A 15,537-nucleotide genomic window follows, 5' to 3' on the forward strand; every position below is an offset into this window, starting at 1 on the left:
ATTTAATTCTTTTTTTTTTTGCTCATCGCTTTATAGGAAGTTATAATATAGAGAATACAGCAAATTATGGGCGAAGATGGGGGAACAAGAAATTACACATTTCCCATGTAAGCACCATACCTCAAGGTGTCAGAGCATGTGTGCCAAGTACTAAGCTAGGTCCACAGATGTTCCGGATATAATAGTCAAGTTTTATCATGTGAATAACATCACAGGAAACATAGTTCTAAGTGAAGACAGATAGTAAAGTAAATGCTTCTTACCGTGTCCAGGGAAGCTGCTGCTCGCATGTCAGGCAGGAAGCCCACCTCCAGTACATGCAACAGGAAGTCCTGGTTATCAATCCCATACACTCTGTCCAGGAACAGCACCATTGGTGCTTTGTGATCAGGCACAAAACTTGCAGACATCTTTGGCTCGATGATGCTGTTATCTGAAGAAAAAAAAAAAAGGATAAATTATTGTGGCTGAAAAATGACAGCTACATACTTATGTAATTTGAAGTAGTAAGACACTATGTATTCATCTTCCATATCCTAACTGAGAATTACCTTTTCCTAAAGCAGGTATCTGGACTGGCAAGCTTATCACACCAACCAGATCCTCAATGGGCACAAGAGACCTAAGGATGGCCCTGATCCTCAACGCTTCACCTTTACCAGCCTGGATCAACTATAAAAACAAGACAGAATACAGAAAGAGTGAGACGTTCAGCCTAATCAGTCCAAGATTATTCCATACCACTCCTTCATGCACACATACATGCATCTCAGGAGCACAGCGACCCAGCAGATCAATAAGAGCTGAGTAAAAGGACATGATGGCATTTCCCAGGTGCACTCGGTTCTCCTCATGCTGCTCTTCTCCACCAAACCTAGCAAAACACAACAATAAGTGACAGTGAGCCCACAAGATCAAACTGAACTGTCAGGCAGAAACTGTTAGAACAGCTAACAGGACAGTACCATGTTTTAATGTACTGAATAGTAAGGCAGTACAGAGATTCTTTGCACGTACATTGGAAAGCGTCTGTCTTTCTTAACAGTGGGTCCATCTCTTGCAGGATCCTCTGAAATCTTAATGGCCTCTTCAATGGCAGCAAGCAGACCATTGCCCCCCTCTCCTCTCAGCGCAGGCCCAAAACACTCAGGCCTTCTGATCAGCAGCCGGACCACCACGTTAGCATTCTCCTCCACGCTTTCTCCTGCAGGGAGAACATTGTACCTAGAATTATTATATTTATTTACTCTACATTTTATTAATTATAATTTTTTAAGATGTATGGAGTCATGTCATGCTCTCTTTTGTCTAGCCAGATATTCTAAAACTATAATCACACACAGGGGCAAAAATTTCATCAAAATGTTGGGGGGGACAATAAACATAACAATTCTCAAGAGCAATTTTTGAAGGGGACACCAAGGTTTTTTTTGTTGTTGCCCCGTTTGCATTTGTATTATTTTATTTCTTAAACAATTATTTTAAGAATATATCATATTATTTACAATACACATATTTTAATGATATTTTAGGGGGGGACAAGCCTCAGATAGGGGGGGTCCTGACCCCCCTGACCCCCCCGCGATTTCCGCCAATGATCACACATGTCAATTACAAACCGTTGACAAATACAGCAAAGCGCAGGAAATCCAGATACTTCTCTCCTCCACATGGGTTCCATCCGATGTCTGGGTAACCTTTCGATAAGAGCATGGGGCAGCTCTGAAGGCCACAACCTGCCAAGTACTTCACAACCTGCACAAACAAAGACAGCATGAGATATCTTTGTTGGGGCCACGAATGTTTGACTCAATAGTTTTCGATTTACTTTTAGATTAGACTCACCATCTCCAGGTCTTGCTCTTGGAGAGCCAGGGCAAGCTCATTGTTATCAATACAAGATGCTGCAGCTACGTCAAGCGGTGTGGAGCCACGCATTCCTAAAAGAGAGCAATTAAACAATACATTTATTGTTATAATTAATGCAATGACTATAAAGAATAGAATAATAGATTAGATTGAACCTAAATTTAAACATGAATGTACAAAAAGGTGAAAAAGACAAGCTTAAAAACAGATAAGTTCAAAAACTTAAAACGTTAAAGGAATAGTTCACCAAAAAATGAAAATGATGTCATCATTTAATCACCCTCATGCTATCTCAGATCTGTATGACTTTTTTCTTTTGCTGAATAGGTTAACCTAACACTAAGGTTTTAAGAAGAATATCTCATCTCTGTAGGTCCATACAATGCAAGTGAATGGTATCAAATGCCGAAGCTCAAAAAAGCACATAAAGGAAGAATAAATGCTATCTATATGACTCCAGTTGTTAAATCCATATCTTCAGAAGCAATATAAGAGTGGGTAAGAAGCAGATCGATATTTAAGTCCTTTTTTACAATCAGTATCCACTTTCACATTCATCTTTTTCTCTTGTTTTTGTCAATTTGCATTCTTTGTGCAAATCGCCATCTACTGGGCAGGGAGGATAATTTATTGTAAAAAAAGGACTTAAATATTGATCTTTTTCTCACAATTCACAATTCATATCGCTTCTGAAGATATTAATTTAATCTCTGTCTTGTGGATTACTTTTATGCTGCCTTAATTTGCTTTTTGGAGCTTCAATATTTTGACCTACAGAGCTGAAATATTCTTCTAAAAATCTTTGTGTTCTGCTGAAGAATGAAAGTCATACACATCTGAGATGGCATGAGGGTGAGTAAATGATGAGATAATTTTCATTTTTGGGTGAACTATCCCTTCAAAGTTCATTTGAATTCCTAAGCATCAGGCTTTACCCAGCCCAATGCCACTGTTCTGTAGGAGGTAGCCGAGGTGATCGAACATTGAGCGTTGATTCTGCCTGCTGATCCGACAGAAATAACACAGGAAACGACAGCAATTGGTCACCATTCGGGGAAACCGAATCTCCTGCAGAAAGCAAATCAAATGTGAATTCAATATAGTGCAAATATAAATCTTTTTAAGATTTACGCATTTCAATTTCAAACAAAACATTTTCTAAATTAAATTATTAAAAATAATATTAAATAATTATAATTTTTATTTAGGTTATTTTTAAAGATTACTCTATTCATTTTGATGGAAATTTGTTATGAAATTGAAATTTGTACATTTTAAAATATAGTTTTCGTGTGTGATTCTTCACATGCTTTAATAGTACAGTCAAATTATTATCATCTGTGATAAATAATTCAAAAAATTCTTATTAGAGCCTGTGCACCTTGGAATCTCCACCTCCAAGCACATTCACCATAACCTCCATGACAGTCTCGTGCATTCCCAGAGCTCTCATCAGGTTGGGGTGCTGGTAGAACACCCTGTTGCTCATAATATTCCTAAAAGGGAAACCAAGGATGGTTGCAGCATGAGCTGAAGATATGTATTTAAGTTGTAATTGTTATCTACTGAAGTTGTAATGAAGATGTAAGAAAACATTTTGTTGGTGCTCCTGCCATTCTGATGAGGGACGAACTGTTTTTAGGGTGCGTTCATGTGCTCACCCAATACTCTGAATCATCAGCCTTTCCTCTTCTGGACCCATCTGAACAATGAGCAGGGACCGGATTTGTCCCAGACACTCCAGTAGCTCCATGGTGTCCTGCACGGACACGGCGTTGATGATGTAGGCTTTGGGCAGCGCTCGGATCAGCTCACCCAGGGCGTCATATTGCCGGTGTAGCAGACTGAACATAAGCCGTACCAATTCAGGGTTCTGAATGAAAGACTCTTGAGCCCAGTGAATCATAGTGTGGGAGATCAACTCCTGAAGAGTACCTGTGAGATGGGAGAAATGGTTCATGTCATAATGGTAAGGAAAAAAAGACTGGCCAAAAAACTTGAGATGTTGAGATGATAACTTTGTGTCTGTAATCTGTATTTTGTATCGGTTTACAGTTTTTGTTACATCATAATTTCCACACATGCCTAAATATATGATTGTTACTTCATCTTATTATTTATTGAAGTCAAATATAAATGAAAAACAAAATCTTACTAGGTTTTTTTTCTTCTTCAGGTTCAGGCTCGGCCTCCGGCTTCTTACGCAGGTTTTTAACTTTCTCCACCAGTCTCAGGATGCGTCCACGGACAGAGTTGTCCACCACTTCTTCCTCCTCCTCCTCATCAATATGCACACCTGTAGCAGAGACAAGGAGAAAGAGATTAATCTGTGACTATGTTTTTGTAGTGCTTTTGCAGTGATATTTGGAAAGATGCTCAACACAAAGTGCATGTGGAAATGGGTGGCATATTAGCAGCATCCGAATACTAAGTTCATGGTAAAAACAAAACAGTCGAATCTGCAACAATAATACACACTACACTGTATCGATTCTTGCTATTTTAAACAGCTGTATAATATATTTTGTAAATGCTTGACTATAGTCTGTGTGGTTAAACTGACCACAGTGAGCCAACAGGTCATGGTGGAATGTTAGCAGGTCGTTGCGGACACCTACAGGAACAGGACAATCTTCCTCCTCAGGACAGTTTTTAAAGTTCATTAACATGTTCACCTATATAACCAAAACACACACAGGCACAAAGAACATAATGTACTTTGTCAAACTTGTATACAAACGTTTGTGGTTTAACACAGTGTTCTCTCTACTGATTGGCAAGTACCTGTTCCTGCGGAGGGGAGCGGAATTCGCGGGTCTTGCGGGCAGTTTCTGCAGCACTCATTGTGAAAGCCAGCATGAGTTCGTTATATCGCTGTCTCTGATTGGTCTGCACTTGGTTGACAAACTTATCAGAGAATGCGATGATGGCTTCTACTCTGTGACGTAGCTCACAATCGCAAAAATACTGCAGCAGAGTACACATCTAAAATGAGAGAGAAGATTGAGTTAAAGAGAAAAATATATGATTTATATATATATGATCAAAAGTTAATACAGCATTAAAACTCAAAATTAATTCATTAAGAATGCATGTAGCCTGGGGGCCTTGGTAGCTCAGCGAGTATTGACACTGACTACCACCCCTGAAGTCGTGAGTTTGAATCCAGGGTGAGCTGAGTGACTCCAGCCAGGTCTCCAAAGCAGCCAAATTGGCCTGGTTGCTAGGGAGGCTAGAGTCACATGGGGTAACCTATTCATGGTTGAGATTAGTGGTACTTGCTCTCAATGGGGTACGTGGTAAGTTGTGCATGGATCGCGGAGAGTAGCATGAGCCTCCACATGTGGAGTCTCCGCAGTGTCACGCACAATGTGTCACGTGATAAGATGTGCGGATTGACTGTCTCAAAAGTGGAGGCAACTGAGAATTGTCCTCCACCACCCGGACTGAGGGGACTAACCACGCCACTGTGAGGACCTACTAAGTAGTGGGAATGAGGCATTCCAAATTGGGGATACAAATTATTTTTAAAAAAGGAATACATGTAGCCTAAAGTATGTAGTCTATATTGTGCCCCTTCTCTTTAGTCACTTGCTTTCCAGCAAGACATGACGTAATAGACCAATGCTTTGGCAATGTCACCACTTATGTCAAACACGGAAGTGGTTGCAAGAACCATACGTAGAAGTAAACGTTTATCGGATTACATTGTTTAAAAATAATTCAGAAGGCTCTCATTGACTGCTGTGGCTTCAAGCCATCAACAGAGCTGGCTGGACTGAGGAGATCATTTTAACACAACTTTCCAGCAAAATCTTTTTTTAATGGGAATGGAAATGAGGCTGTGAGGGATAGACTTACATCTCTTCAATGGCATGCATGGTATAAAGCTGTAAAAAGCTCTTAGATCACATCTGATTTTCCACAACTCATGTTGTCTGGAGTTTGAGTGTCCTTGAAAATATATTTTATCAATGTTTTGTACATAGAACGATCCAAAAACACTTTAAACTGCAGTACAGCCCCTTGAAAAGATGGTACATATATCCCCTCACAGCCTCATTGTCATTACCATTAAAAATCAAATATGGCACTGCTGTGAATAAGGTCTAATATGTGCTGTATAACATTTATATATTTTTCTTGGCTGATACCTTTAAAAGGTAGTTAAAGGGCAGTTCATTTTAAAATGAAATTTCTGTCATCACTGCTCACCCTTAAGTCTGAATGAATTTTGCTTTGCCGTGGAACAAAAAAGGACATTTTAAGCAAAATGTTGAGTCTCATTCACTGTGTCTTTATTTAATTCAGTGTAAGTGAATGGTGACTGAAAATCCCTAATATTTCCTTTGATATCCACTAATATAAGTCATAAAGGTTTACAACAGCATGAAGGTAAGTGATGACAATTTTCATTTTTGTGTGAAATATCTCAAGTAAATTTAAAAACTCTTAAGTTACCTTAAAAATGGCTGTTTAAAGTTGACAAGATCTATTGTAAATGTTAACAGATTAAATTATGAAAGAGAACTGTGTGGCATAATTAGTTATGATGTATACTGAAAAATGATTATGTACTAATATTAAATATAGAGAATATATATTATGTATATTATTAATATTTATATAATTATATTATAACTTTTTTTTTTTTAGCTCACACTAAACTCAAGCGACAGCTGCTAAATGATGGATGTACGAGAGAGAGAGATGATTTTGACTAACGCAGGCAGATTCTGTTCTTTTAAGCATCTCCTCTATTCACACCCCAAATGTAAGACCTCAGCAAACAAAATGTAAGACTTCTTGTAATTTAAGATATTTAAGACTTTTTATGGGCTTAAATTTTAAAAAGTAAATTTAATACATTTTAAGGACCCGCAGGTACCCTGTTCACATAACCAGAGAAATGCTTATAGCTAAAGTATGTAACTACTTCTATGAGAATACTTTCTCCTAACCCAGCTTAATATGGAAAGACAACTGTTTTTTCTGTGACGCTATGAAAATTGCTCTGTTTGTTTTGAAAGATCCGCTTAGACCCAGCCCAAAAACGTTGCTCAACCAATGCCGTGAGTTGGGGGCGGGACTATCTCTTTGTTTGATTAACGGGAGATGTGGGGTGTATTCAGAAAGCTGTTTTGAAAAAGTTTATTTTTGCAATTCCATTTGGCACAGAAGTGGCACAGAAATTATACACTTCGGCTTTAAGACTTGCAACAGTTGGATGTTATATTCATTCACTGTTTTTGTTGTATTTGTTGAACATACAATATCACAACCGCCATATCACTAGGTGGCAACAGTGAGGAGAAATTTGATGAAAATAAAGAGCAAAGTGAAGAGCCTAACCGGTTAGCTTGTAAGCAACTGGAGATAACAGAAAAGTGAAGTGTTTAATTTCACCATTTATGTCATCGTTTTAATAATATGATGTGTGAAATATAATTAAAAAAATATTTTCTATTATATTTACACAGTTCAGACATCATGAATCATACAGCGACTGCATAGGATTTTATTAGTTCTTTTAGCCAATAGAATCGCTTTATGATCCAAAGGTGGGGGGGGGGCATGGGGGGGGGGGACATTTTAAGTGGGCATGGTGTGTAGTAAGTGTTCCTTGTCATCTTGAGGGATGCAGAGAGATACACTTGGAACATTTGGGGTTTGGGGCAGTCAATATCTTGAATCAGACATTCTATACCTGAAGTTTGACAGACTCCGGAAGCTTCATGTGCAGCAGTCCTTCACCCACATCCTCCTCTTTTATCTCTGCCTCTGCTACACCAGCTTCCTCCACCTTTCCAACAGCCGTTTTTTCTCTGTCCACTTTTTCTGCATCATGCTCACTCTCCTCCCCTTCCTTTTCCACCTGTTCTTCATATTCCTCCTCCTCAGGCTCAAGCTCCTCTTCCTCTCCCACTCCTTCGTCCATCAGTTCTCCCTCGTTTTCACTTAGTTCCTCTTCCTCTTTTACTTCCATACCTTCCTCTTTGCAGGCCAACTGTTTTTCAGCATCTCCTGCTTTGGTGGCCTCTAGTTCTTCAGTCGGGCTCTCAGCATCGTTGCTGAACACAGAAGGCTCAATCAGCTTCAGGATGTGCTTCACGTCGCTGTCGTCAAACACACCCATTATTAGCAGGGTGCTAATGAGTTTCAAGATGGGCACAAAGTGGAACTCGACGCTGCCCCCTACAGGATCGCGCATAGCTTGCCCTCCGTCCTGCACGGCTTCTGTAAGCATGCTGAGGGCATGGTCCTTGAGCATCTAGAGATTGAGATAGAGAGAGAGACAAGAATAGAGTTAGCTACATAGAAATTAAGATAAAACTAACAAACTAACCAAGTTTAATTCAAGATAAGCACAATCAACAGCATTTGTGGCATAAGGTTGAATATTACAAAACATTATCTCGACTTGTACCTCCTTTTCATAAAAAAAGCAAAAATCAAAGTTACAGAGAGGCACTTAAAATGGAAGTGAATGGGGCCAGTTTTAAAAGGCAGAAATGTGAAGCTTATCATTTTATAAAAGCACTTACATGAATCTTCTGTTAAAACTAGTGTTTAATTTGAGCTGTAAAGTTGTTTACATCGTCATAGCAACACAGTTTTAAAATTGGCTATATCTTTACACAGAAAAGTTTAGCTAATGATTTTTGTTATCACACTTAACTCATGTTAACACACCTATTGTTTATGTCTTGAGGTTATACTTTTGAAACAATGAGTATTTTAACATTTACAGACTGGCCCCATTTCACTACCATTTTAAGTGCCTCACTTGTAACCCAGATATTTGCTTTTTTAACGAAAAGGAGCGGCAAGTCAAAATTATTTTTTGTGGTAATCAATATTAGGCCACAAATGCTGTCGATTGAGCTTAACTTATTGATTCCATAATAATATTTAAAACATCAGGGACACTCCACCTATAGTGGAGCTTCAGTGCACTTAGCTGGCAGGCACCCAGTCAACTAAGCATAAAAACGTTTTAGAATGTATAATTATATTACTTAGGGGAAAAATAGCTTTAGGTAAATAAATAATATAAACATTTTCAGGCCAGTTGCCATCAATATTCTTTTTGCAGAATTTATACAGATTCTGGAACTTGCTCACTTGAACCGCCATACCAAAAGGCACGTTCCACCTAGCCTCTACCCAACAGTATTTAAAGCAATGTTCCGGTTTGAATACAAGTTAAGCTCAATTGACAGCATTTGTGGCATATTGTTGATTAGCACAAACATTTTGACTCCACCCTCATTAATTAAAAAAAATAATCATTTAAATGGACATTAGAGAAACCACTTAGAAAAGATTTTTGTATTTATTTTTCAATAAACAAGGGAAGAGTCTATATGATATTTTGTGGTTATTAACAATATGCCAATGAGAAAAGTCTCATTGCCTTCACCTACCTGCAGAGGTAATACGGGGCTGAGGGTGTAGAGGTCTGCATTAGTGCCCACAAACCCAGTGGGAGAGAAGTGTAGTTTGGGTCGCAGGCAGGTTGTAAGTCCGACTCCTGGTAGTGCATGGGCCTTCTCAGCATCTGAGTAGAGAGTGATGCTGCGCGTCTCATCCGTCATGGGAACAATGAATTCTTTATTGGTCATTAAACGGTTTCGCTTGGCAGATTCAAGATGCATGGATATGAGAAGGTCGTAGTAACCGCTGCGGATGGGGCCAGGCAGGAAGGTGTTCTCGATGGCATAGAAGAGTTGTGATTCATCCACGTGGCTACAGAGGGCATGTGCAACGCGGTTGTTGCCCAGAGCGCACACTGAGCCATACAGTTTCAGAGTGTGGTAATGGAACTTCATCAGATCTGTGTGCTCAGAAAGCTCCAGGATATCAATGCATCTGGAGAATAAAATAAATTATGTAAAAAGGTGTCATTTTCTCGATACTTTCCCCTAGCCCAGTTTAATATGCAGAGACAACTATAAGTAAGCCATCTGAAGGTTGATTTTCCAAAAAGTGTAAACACTGTGGTGTTATCCAAACATTGCTCTGTTGTTTGAGTATCCTGGCCAGCCTAACATAGCAACACTGGCTCAACCAATGGGGTGGGACTATCTTGGTTTGTCAAACCAATAGTAATCAGGGAGTGCTCGGGAAACCTGTTTGAAAACAGTCATTATTTTGAAATTTCGTTTGGTTACGCTATTGGTGCAGAAATGACATACTTCTCATTCTGAAAGCAAATTCAAGATGTCTGTTTGCCAATCCTAATACATTCAAAAACACAAAATGCACCACACCCGTACTAAATGTAAAGTTTTATTTGGATTTTCCCCCAAAAACCTCTTTTTATTATTATTATTGTGATTTTTACACCTTTTCCCTTTTGATCATTGGTTCTTTTAAAGAAACAGATCACAAAAAAATATTTCCATATTAAAGTAATACCTGTTCTCTTCTGGAATGTGCAATGCCATCATAATGAGAGGTTCAGAGCATTGCACTTTCCAGCCTTGTCTCTCACTCACACGGCCAGTCTCAGGGGCCAAGAAGTGATTAGGCATTCGGCTCCATATGACTGGAGTCAACATCTGAACATCTAACCTGGGAGGACACTGAGGAACCGGGTTCTTATTGTCACTGCGGAACATGGCTGCAGAGATGGGCATTATATTCTGGAGAAAGAGAATAAGAGTAAAAAATAAGAGCTGGAAAATTGTTTAGACTGAGGATTAAGTTTACGATTTAAGAGTTTACGTTCCAATATGTGTAGTAGTACAGCAGCAGACAGCAACTTTAATGCTCATAACTCTTGGACATAATGACCTTTAATTTGCCAAGTTCCACTTGTAACATATTCTGGCTGGATGGCACACAAAATAAAGCAGGGAACAGCTTCGTATTGGGTTCCACCTGAAATATAAATGAGAAAAATATATTTTTTTTTATATTCAACGGTTATAAAAGTATGGTATTTTAAGAATACTTGTTTTTAGAGCAAGCCTTTTAAATTTGTGTTGGAAATAAAATCGAATTTCTATCCATAAAATAAACTATGTCAATATTGGCATCAATTTGTACAATTTAATCAGACAGTATATGAAAATCTGTAACTGAGGTTTGGCTGAAAGTATGTAAGGAACCATATACGTTTGCAGGCAGAAATGTAATGTAGAAAAAATTAGAAGTGAAATCTTGCATCTTGTCTGCTTTTTCTCACCTGGTAGAAAGTGTTGATCTCTTTCCCATTGGCTGTGAAGGTCATGAGTCCTGTGTCCAGATCCACCAAGCAACCAATCACAAAGTCCTCCTGGCTAATGCGTGCTTGCTGCGAACTGCTGAACTCTCCTCCCCATACCATGTAGCAGTTACTGCGCTTTACACTGTGGAAAGCCATGAAGAGATAATGATCAGAAGTACTGTTTTTAAGACATAATTTTAGATGTGCTGCTGAGTTATGCAGGGTCACATCCAGTCCAAATGATAGGACCTAGCCAAATATAAAATAGCTGAAGATAATAGACTGTTTCCTTAATCTAACAATCACACATATGTCTGTTTTGACAGAGAACATACTAAGGTTTGTATAAGTAGTCTTACCTGTCATGAATGTTGCCTTTATCATCCCCAATAGTAACAGTTACATTTCTGACTTTACCAAGATCAAAGTGAGGGTCGTACAGGTGATAATCAGGAGTAACCCAGCCTACCCACACTCCACTGGGCTCCTGCCCTGCAAACATCCGGACTGAATAATAATACTGGAGGGAAGAAAGGAAGAAACTCACTTACATCAAGTGACACAAAGACATATAGAGTCTGGTATTTCTAAGTAACATAAGCAGTGTCAAATTTTAGGGATGTCCTGATACCAACAGAAAAATCAGCTCGTTTAGGAGCTGTATAACAGACAGTGTATACAGTATGTCACTTGTAGTTCTGAGAATGTTATTTATCTAATTTCTTGTCCATACAACAAACAATATGTGGAAAAAACCATTAGACAAATTAGAACACGTATAATTGAACATATGATCGCCGTGAGAAGGAAAGATCAAAAATCTCCAATTGCACTGCACTTTTTAGAAGCTGGTCACTCAGTAACTGCTTTAACTTTTTTGGTTATTGAACAAGTTAAGCATCCATGTAGGTGGGGGAAATATAGAACGGATACTCCCACAGAAAGAATCCATATGGATATTTCACATAAAATATTACACCCCCTGGGAATGAATGAAGATTTGTCCCTCAGCTGTTTTCTACAGGATTATTATGACGCATCTCTATTTGCACATGCTTATGATTTGAATCATGGTATGTTTGAAAATATAACTATGTACAGTTTACTTTTGGATATACATCTAGACATATTTGAATATCTGGTGATTGTTGTCATAAGTCCATGTTTTTGAATTATGCATGGTTAACATTTGTATTGACATAACTGACATTTTTATTTTACATTATTGCATAATCTATATATGACAAAATATAATTCCTTACTGATTTGTAAGCATACAACAATTCTTCTTTGAATAATAAATATTATTGATATATGGTTGTGATATATTAATATAATGGGTAATTTTTTTATATGTAATTTTTATGTAATTTGTGTCCTCTATCTCCTGATATACAAACGTAGATTATTGATAACTTGTCTTTGTTACTTTAGTAATATATGTGAATGCCGGTATACCATATAAAGAGGCAATATACACTCACCTAAAGGATTATTAGGAACACATACCAATACTGTGTTTGACCCCCTTTCGCCTTCAGAACTGCCTTAATTCTACGTGGCATTTATTCAACAAGGTGCTGAAAGCATTCTTTAGAAATGTTGGCCCATATTGATAGGATAGCATCTTGCAGTTGATGGAGATTTGTGGGATGCACATCCAGGGCATGAAGCTCCCGTTCCACCACATCCCAAAGATGCTCTATTGGGTTGAGATCTGGTGACTGTGGGGGCCATTTTAGTACAGTGAACTCATTGTCATGTTCAAGAAACCAATTTGAAATGATTCGAGCTTTGTGACATGGTGCATTATCCTGCTGGAAGTAGCCATCAGAGGATGGGTACATGGTGGCCATAAAAGGAAGGACATGGTCAGAAACAATGCTCAGGTAGGCCGTGGCATTTAAATGATGCCCAATTGGCACTAAGGGGCCTAAAGTGTGCCAAGAAAACATCCCCCACACCATTACACCACCACCACCAGCCTGCACAGTGGTAACAAGGCATGATGGATCCATGTTCTCATTCTGTTTACACCAAATTCTGACTCTACCATCTGAACGTCTCAACAGAAATCGAGACTCATCAGACCAGGCAACATTTTTCCGGTCTTCAACTGTCCAATTTTGGTGAGCTCTTGCAAATTGTAGCCTCTTTTTCCTATTTGTAGTGGAGATGAGTGGTACCCGGTGGGGTCTTCTGCTGTTGTAGCCCATCCGCCTCAAGGTTGTGCGTGTTGTGGCTTCACAAATGCTTTGCTGCATACCTCGGTTGTAACGAGTGGTTATTTCAGGCAAAGTTGCTCTTCTATCAGCTTGAATCAGTCGGCCCATTCTCCTCTGACCTCTAGCATCAACAAGGCATTTTCGCCCACTGCCGCATACTGGATGTTTTTCCCTTTTCACACCATTCTTTGTAAACCCTAGAAATGGTTGTGCGTGAAAATCCCAGTAACTGAGCAGATTGTGAAATACTCAGACCGGCCCGTCTGGCACCAACAACCATGCCACGCTCAAAATTGCTTAAATCACCTTTCTTTCCCATTCTGACATTCAGTTTGGAGTTCAGGAGATTGTCTTGACCAGGACCACACCCCTAAATGCATTGAAGCAACTGCCATGTGATTGGTTAATTAGATAATTGCATTAATGAGAAATTGAACAGGTGTTCCTAATAATCCTTTAGGTGAGTGTATGTCTATAACATTTAACAAACATTTGTATATTTTTTAGTCTATTCTATTAGGACAAATACAGTAAATACTCCCTCTTTATAAATTGAATCAGGTTTGCTTTTGTTAACAGGACACTGACAACGATGTAAATCAAAAACATTTTGTCTTTGCACTGAGCACTTTTTGCACTTTTTTTACCTCTCAATAAATGACATTTTTTTTTAGGATTTCTTTCTAAACATTGTGTGCAAGCTTTCCCTCTCTTTTGGACTACATAGCAACTATAAAGCAGTAATATATTTTTTTCATATTGTTTTTCCATTTAAATTTATTATATATATAATATATTTTGGAGTGAAGCCATTTCTGTGTGTTTTTGATGGTAGCTTCTCACTTCTGAAAAAACAGGTTGCTACACCCAATGTGCAAAAGGCTTCTATTAATTAAAAAAAAATATTGAGTCTGTATTTGCCTCGCACTACAACGTGAATTAGCGTTCTGCTCAACTTCTACAAACAGAGTGTGCGATGCTCATGATGGTGTTTTCCATGAATGAGACAAGAAACTCAAAAAGGTATAAGCACTTTGTGGCTTTATGTCTGCACATCACAGGTTCCACACACTCACAAGCACTCACATTTGAAGTGTGCATCACCTGCAAACTATATTTTTATCTCATTAAATTGCAGCCTTTGTGGTTTACTAATAACACTTAAGATATAATGTGATTTTAATTTGTGCGCTAAATGTTTACAGAATGACATTCGTACGTCAGATGTATCGGTTTTCGGTCTCAGACCTTTTTATGAGCACAAGTATAAGTACATGAGTATCGGTATTGGGACATCCCTATAAAATGTTATCCATACAGTTGTTGTGTTAGAGATAATGTCAGCATCATCTCGATCGTCTGGGACAACGTCCTCCATCAGACGAGGCACAGTTGGAACCACTGGTGGTGGGGCTATAAACGCTGCCTTCTTTGCCTTGGAAAAGAACCTGCAAGTCATGAATATCTTGTCATCTTAGTTTCAGAATGCACAACTACTGACTTGTACTCTGGATGCTTTGGTAAGGATCAGATAATGTGTTACATTACACAACATACAAAATACCAAACCTGTTGTCGCTACAGTGTTTGACAACAGTGGCAACTGTCTGTTGTTGCCAAAGGTTTTCTGCAGGTTCACCACTACTGGTGAAGAGCTGTAAACTTTTGGAATTACTTGCAGAAAACCGTTGCGTTGTCACAAATTTCCCACATGCTAATTGAAAGTTTTTGCATGATTGTATATTCATTAATATCTCTTCAATCCTTTCTCACCCTCTCTTTTTGCTCTTCTCTGTGGTGGTATCTTTCTCATTCTCCCCTTCTTTGTTGCCAGGTATATCTTTAGGAACAGACGGCTCTTTTTCTTTCTCATCTTGCTCTTTGCGAGTAGCTGACTTCTTCAGAAGCTCAAACTCTGATTCTGGGTCTATCTCAAGAGTCTCGTCCTCAGGAATAGTGAGGGTGCGAGTGAGGGGTGTTGTACCCACTGGCACTTTAAAGGTCTCATGGAATTCTATAGGCATGCTGAGTCTAAAGAACAGAAGGTCTGTGTTGGCATTCTGAGATCCAAATGTCTTATGGTTCAGTTTCAGACAAGGGGCACTGTCTACAGTTCCATCCACACGGGACACCTATTAGGGAAATCAAAGAAGAGATAAGGATTTTATAATGAACTCCAAAGACAACTTCAGATTAATTGACTGGCATGAATCAATTAATTCATAAAGC

The 15,537-nt window shown here is 38.7% G+C and overlaps 1 protein-coding gene across 1 annotated transcript in view; it reads right to left on the reverse strand.

The window, feature by feature from the left end:
• Positions 1 to 15,537, reverse strand: part of ryr1a (ryanodine receptor 1a (skeletal)) — a 78,091-nt gene that overhangs the window by 43,907 nt on the left and 18,647 nt on the right. The window contains 20 exon segments of the mRNA XM_052117077.1: positions 264 to 433; positions 552 to 672; positions 763 to 874; positions 1,018 to 1,204; positions 1,620 to 1,755; positions 1,846 to 1,940; positions 2,805 to 2,937; positions 3,251 to 3,365; positions 3,531 to 3,804; positions 4,025 to 4,165; positions 4,433 to 4,544; positions 4,654 to 4,854; positions 7,577 to 8,140; positions 9,297 to 9,741; positions 10,291 to 10,517; positions 10,669 to 10,755; positions 11,063 to 11,225; positions 11,443 to 11,603; positions 14,627 to 14,756; positions 15,082 to 15,440. Of these exon segments, the coding sequence (XP_051973037.1) occupies positions 264 to 433; positions 552 to 672; positions 763 to 874; positions 1,018 to 1,204; positions 1,620 to 1,755; positions 1,846 to 1,940; positions 2,805 to 2,937; positions 3,251 to 3,365; positions 3,531 to 3,804; positions 4,025 to 4,165; positions 4,433 to 4,544; positions 4,654 to 4,854; positions 7,577 to 8,140; positions 9,297 to 9,741; positions 10,291 to 10,517; positions 10,669 to 10,755; positions 11,063 to 11,225; positions 11,443 to 11,603; positions 14,627 to 14,756; positions 15,082 to 15,440 (3,933 nt within the window).

The sequence above is a fragment of the Xyrauchen texanus genome, chromosome 44 (assembly GCF_025860055.1).
Source record: "Xyrauchen texanus isolate HMW12.3.18 chromosome 44, RBS_HiC_50CHRs, whole genome shotgun sequence".
NCBI lineage: Eukaryota > Metazoa > Chordata > Actinopteri > Cypriniformes > Catostomidae > Xyrauchen > Xyrauchen texanus.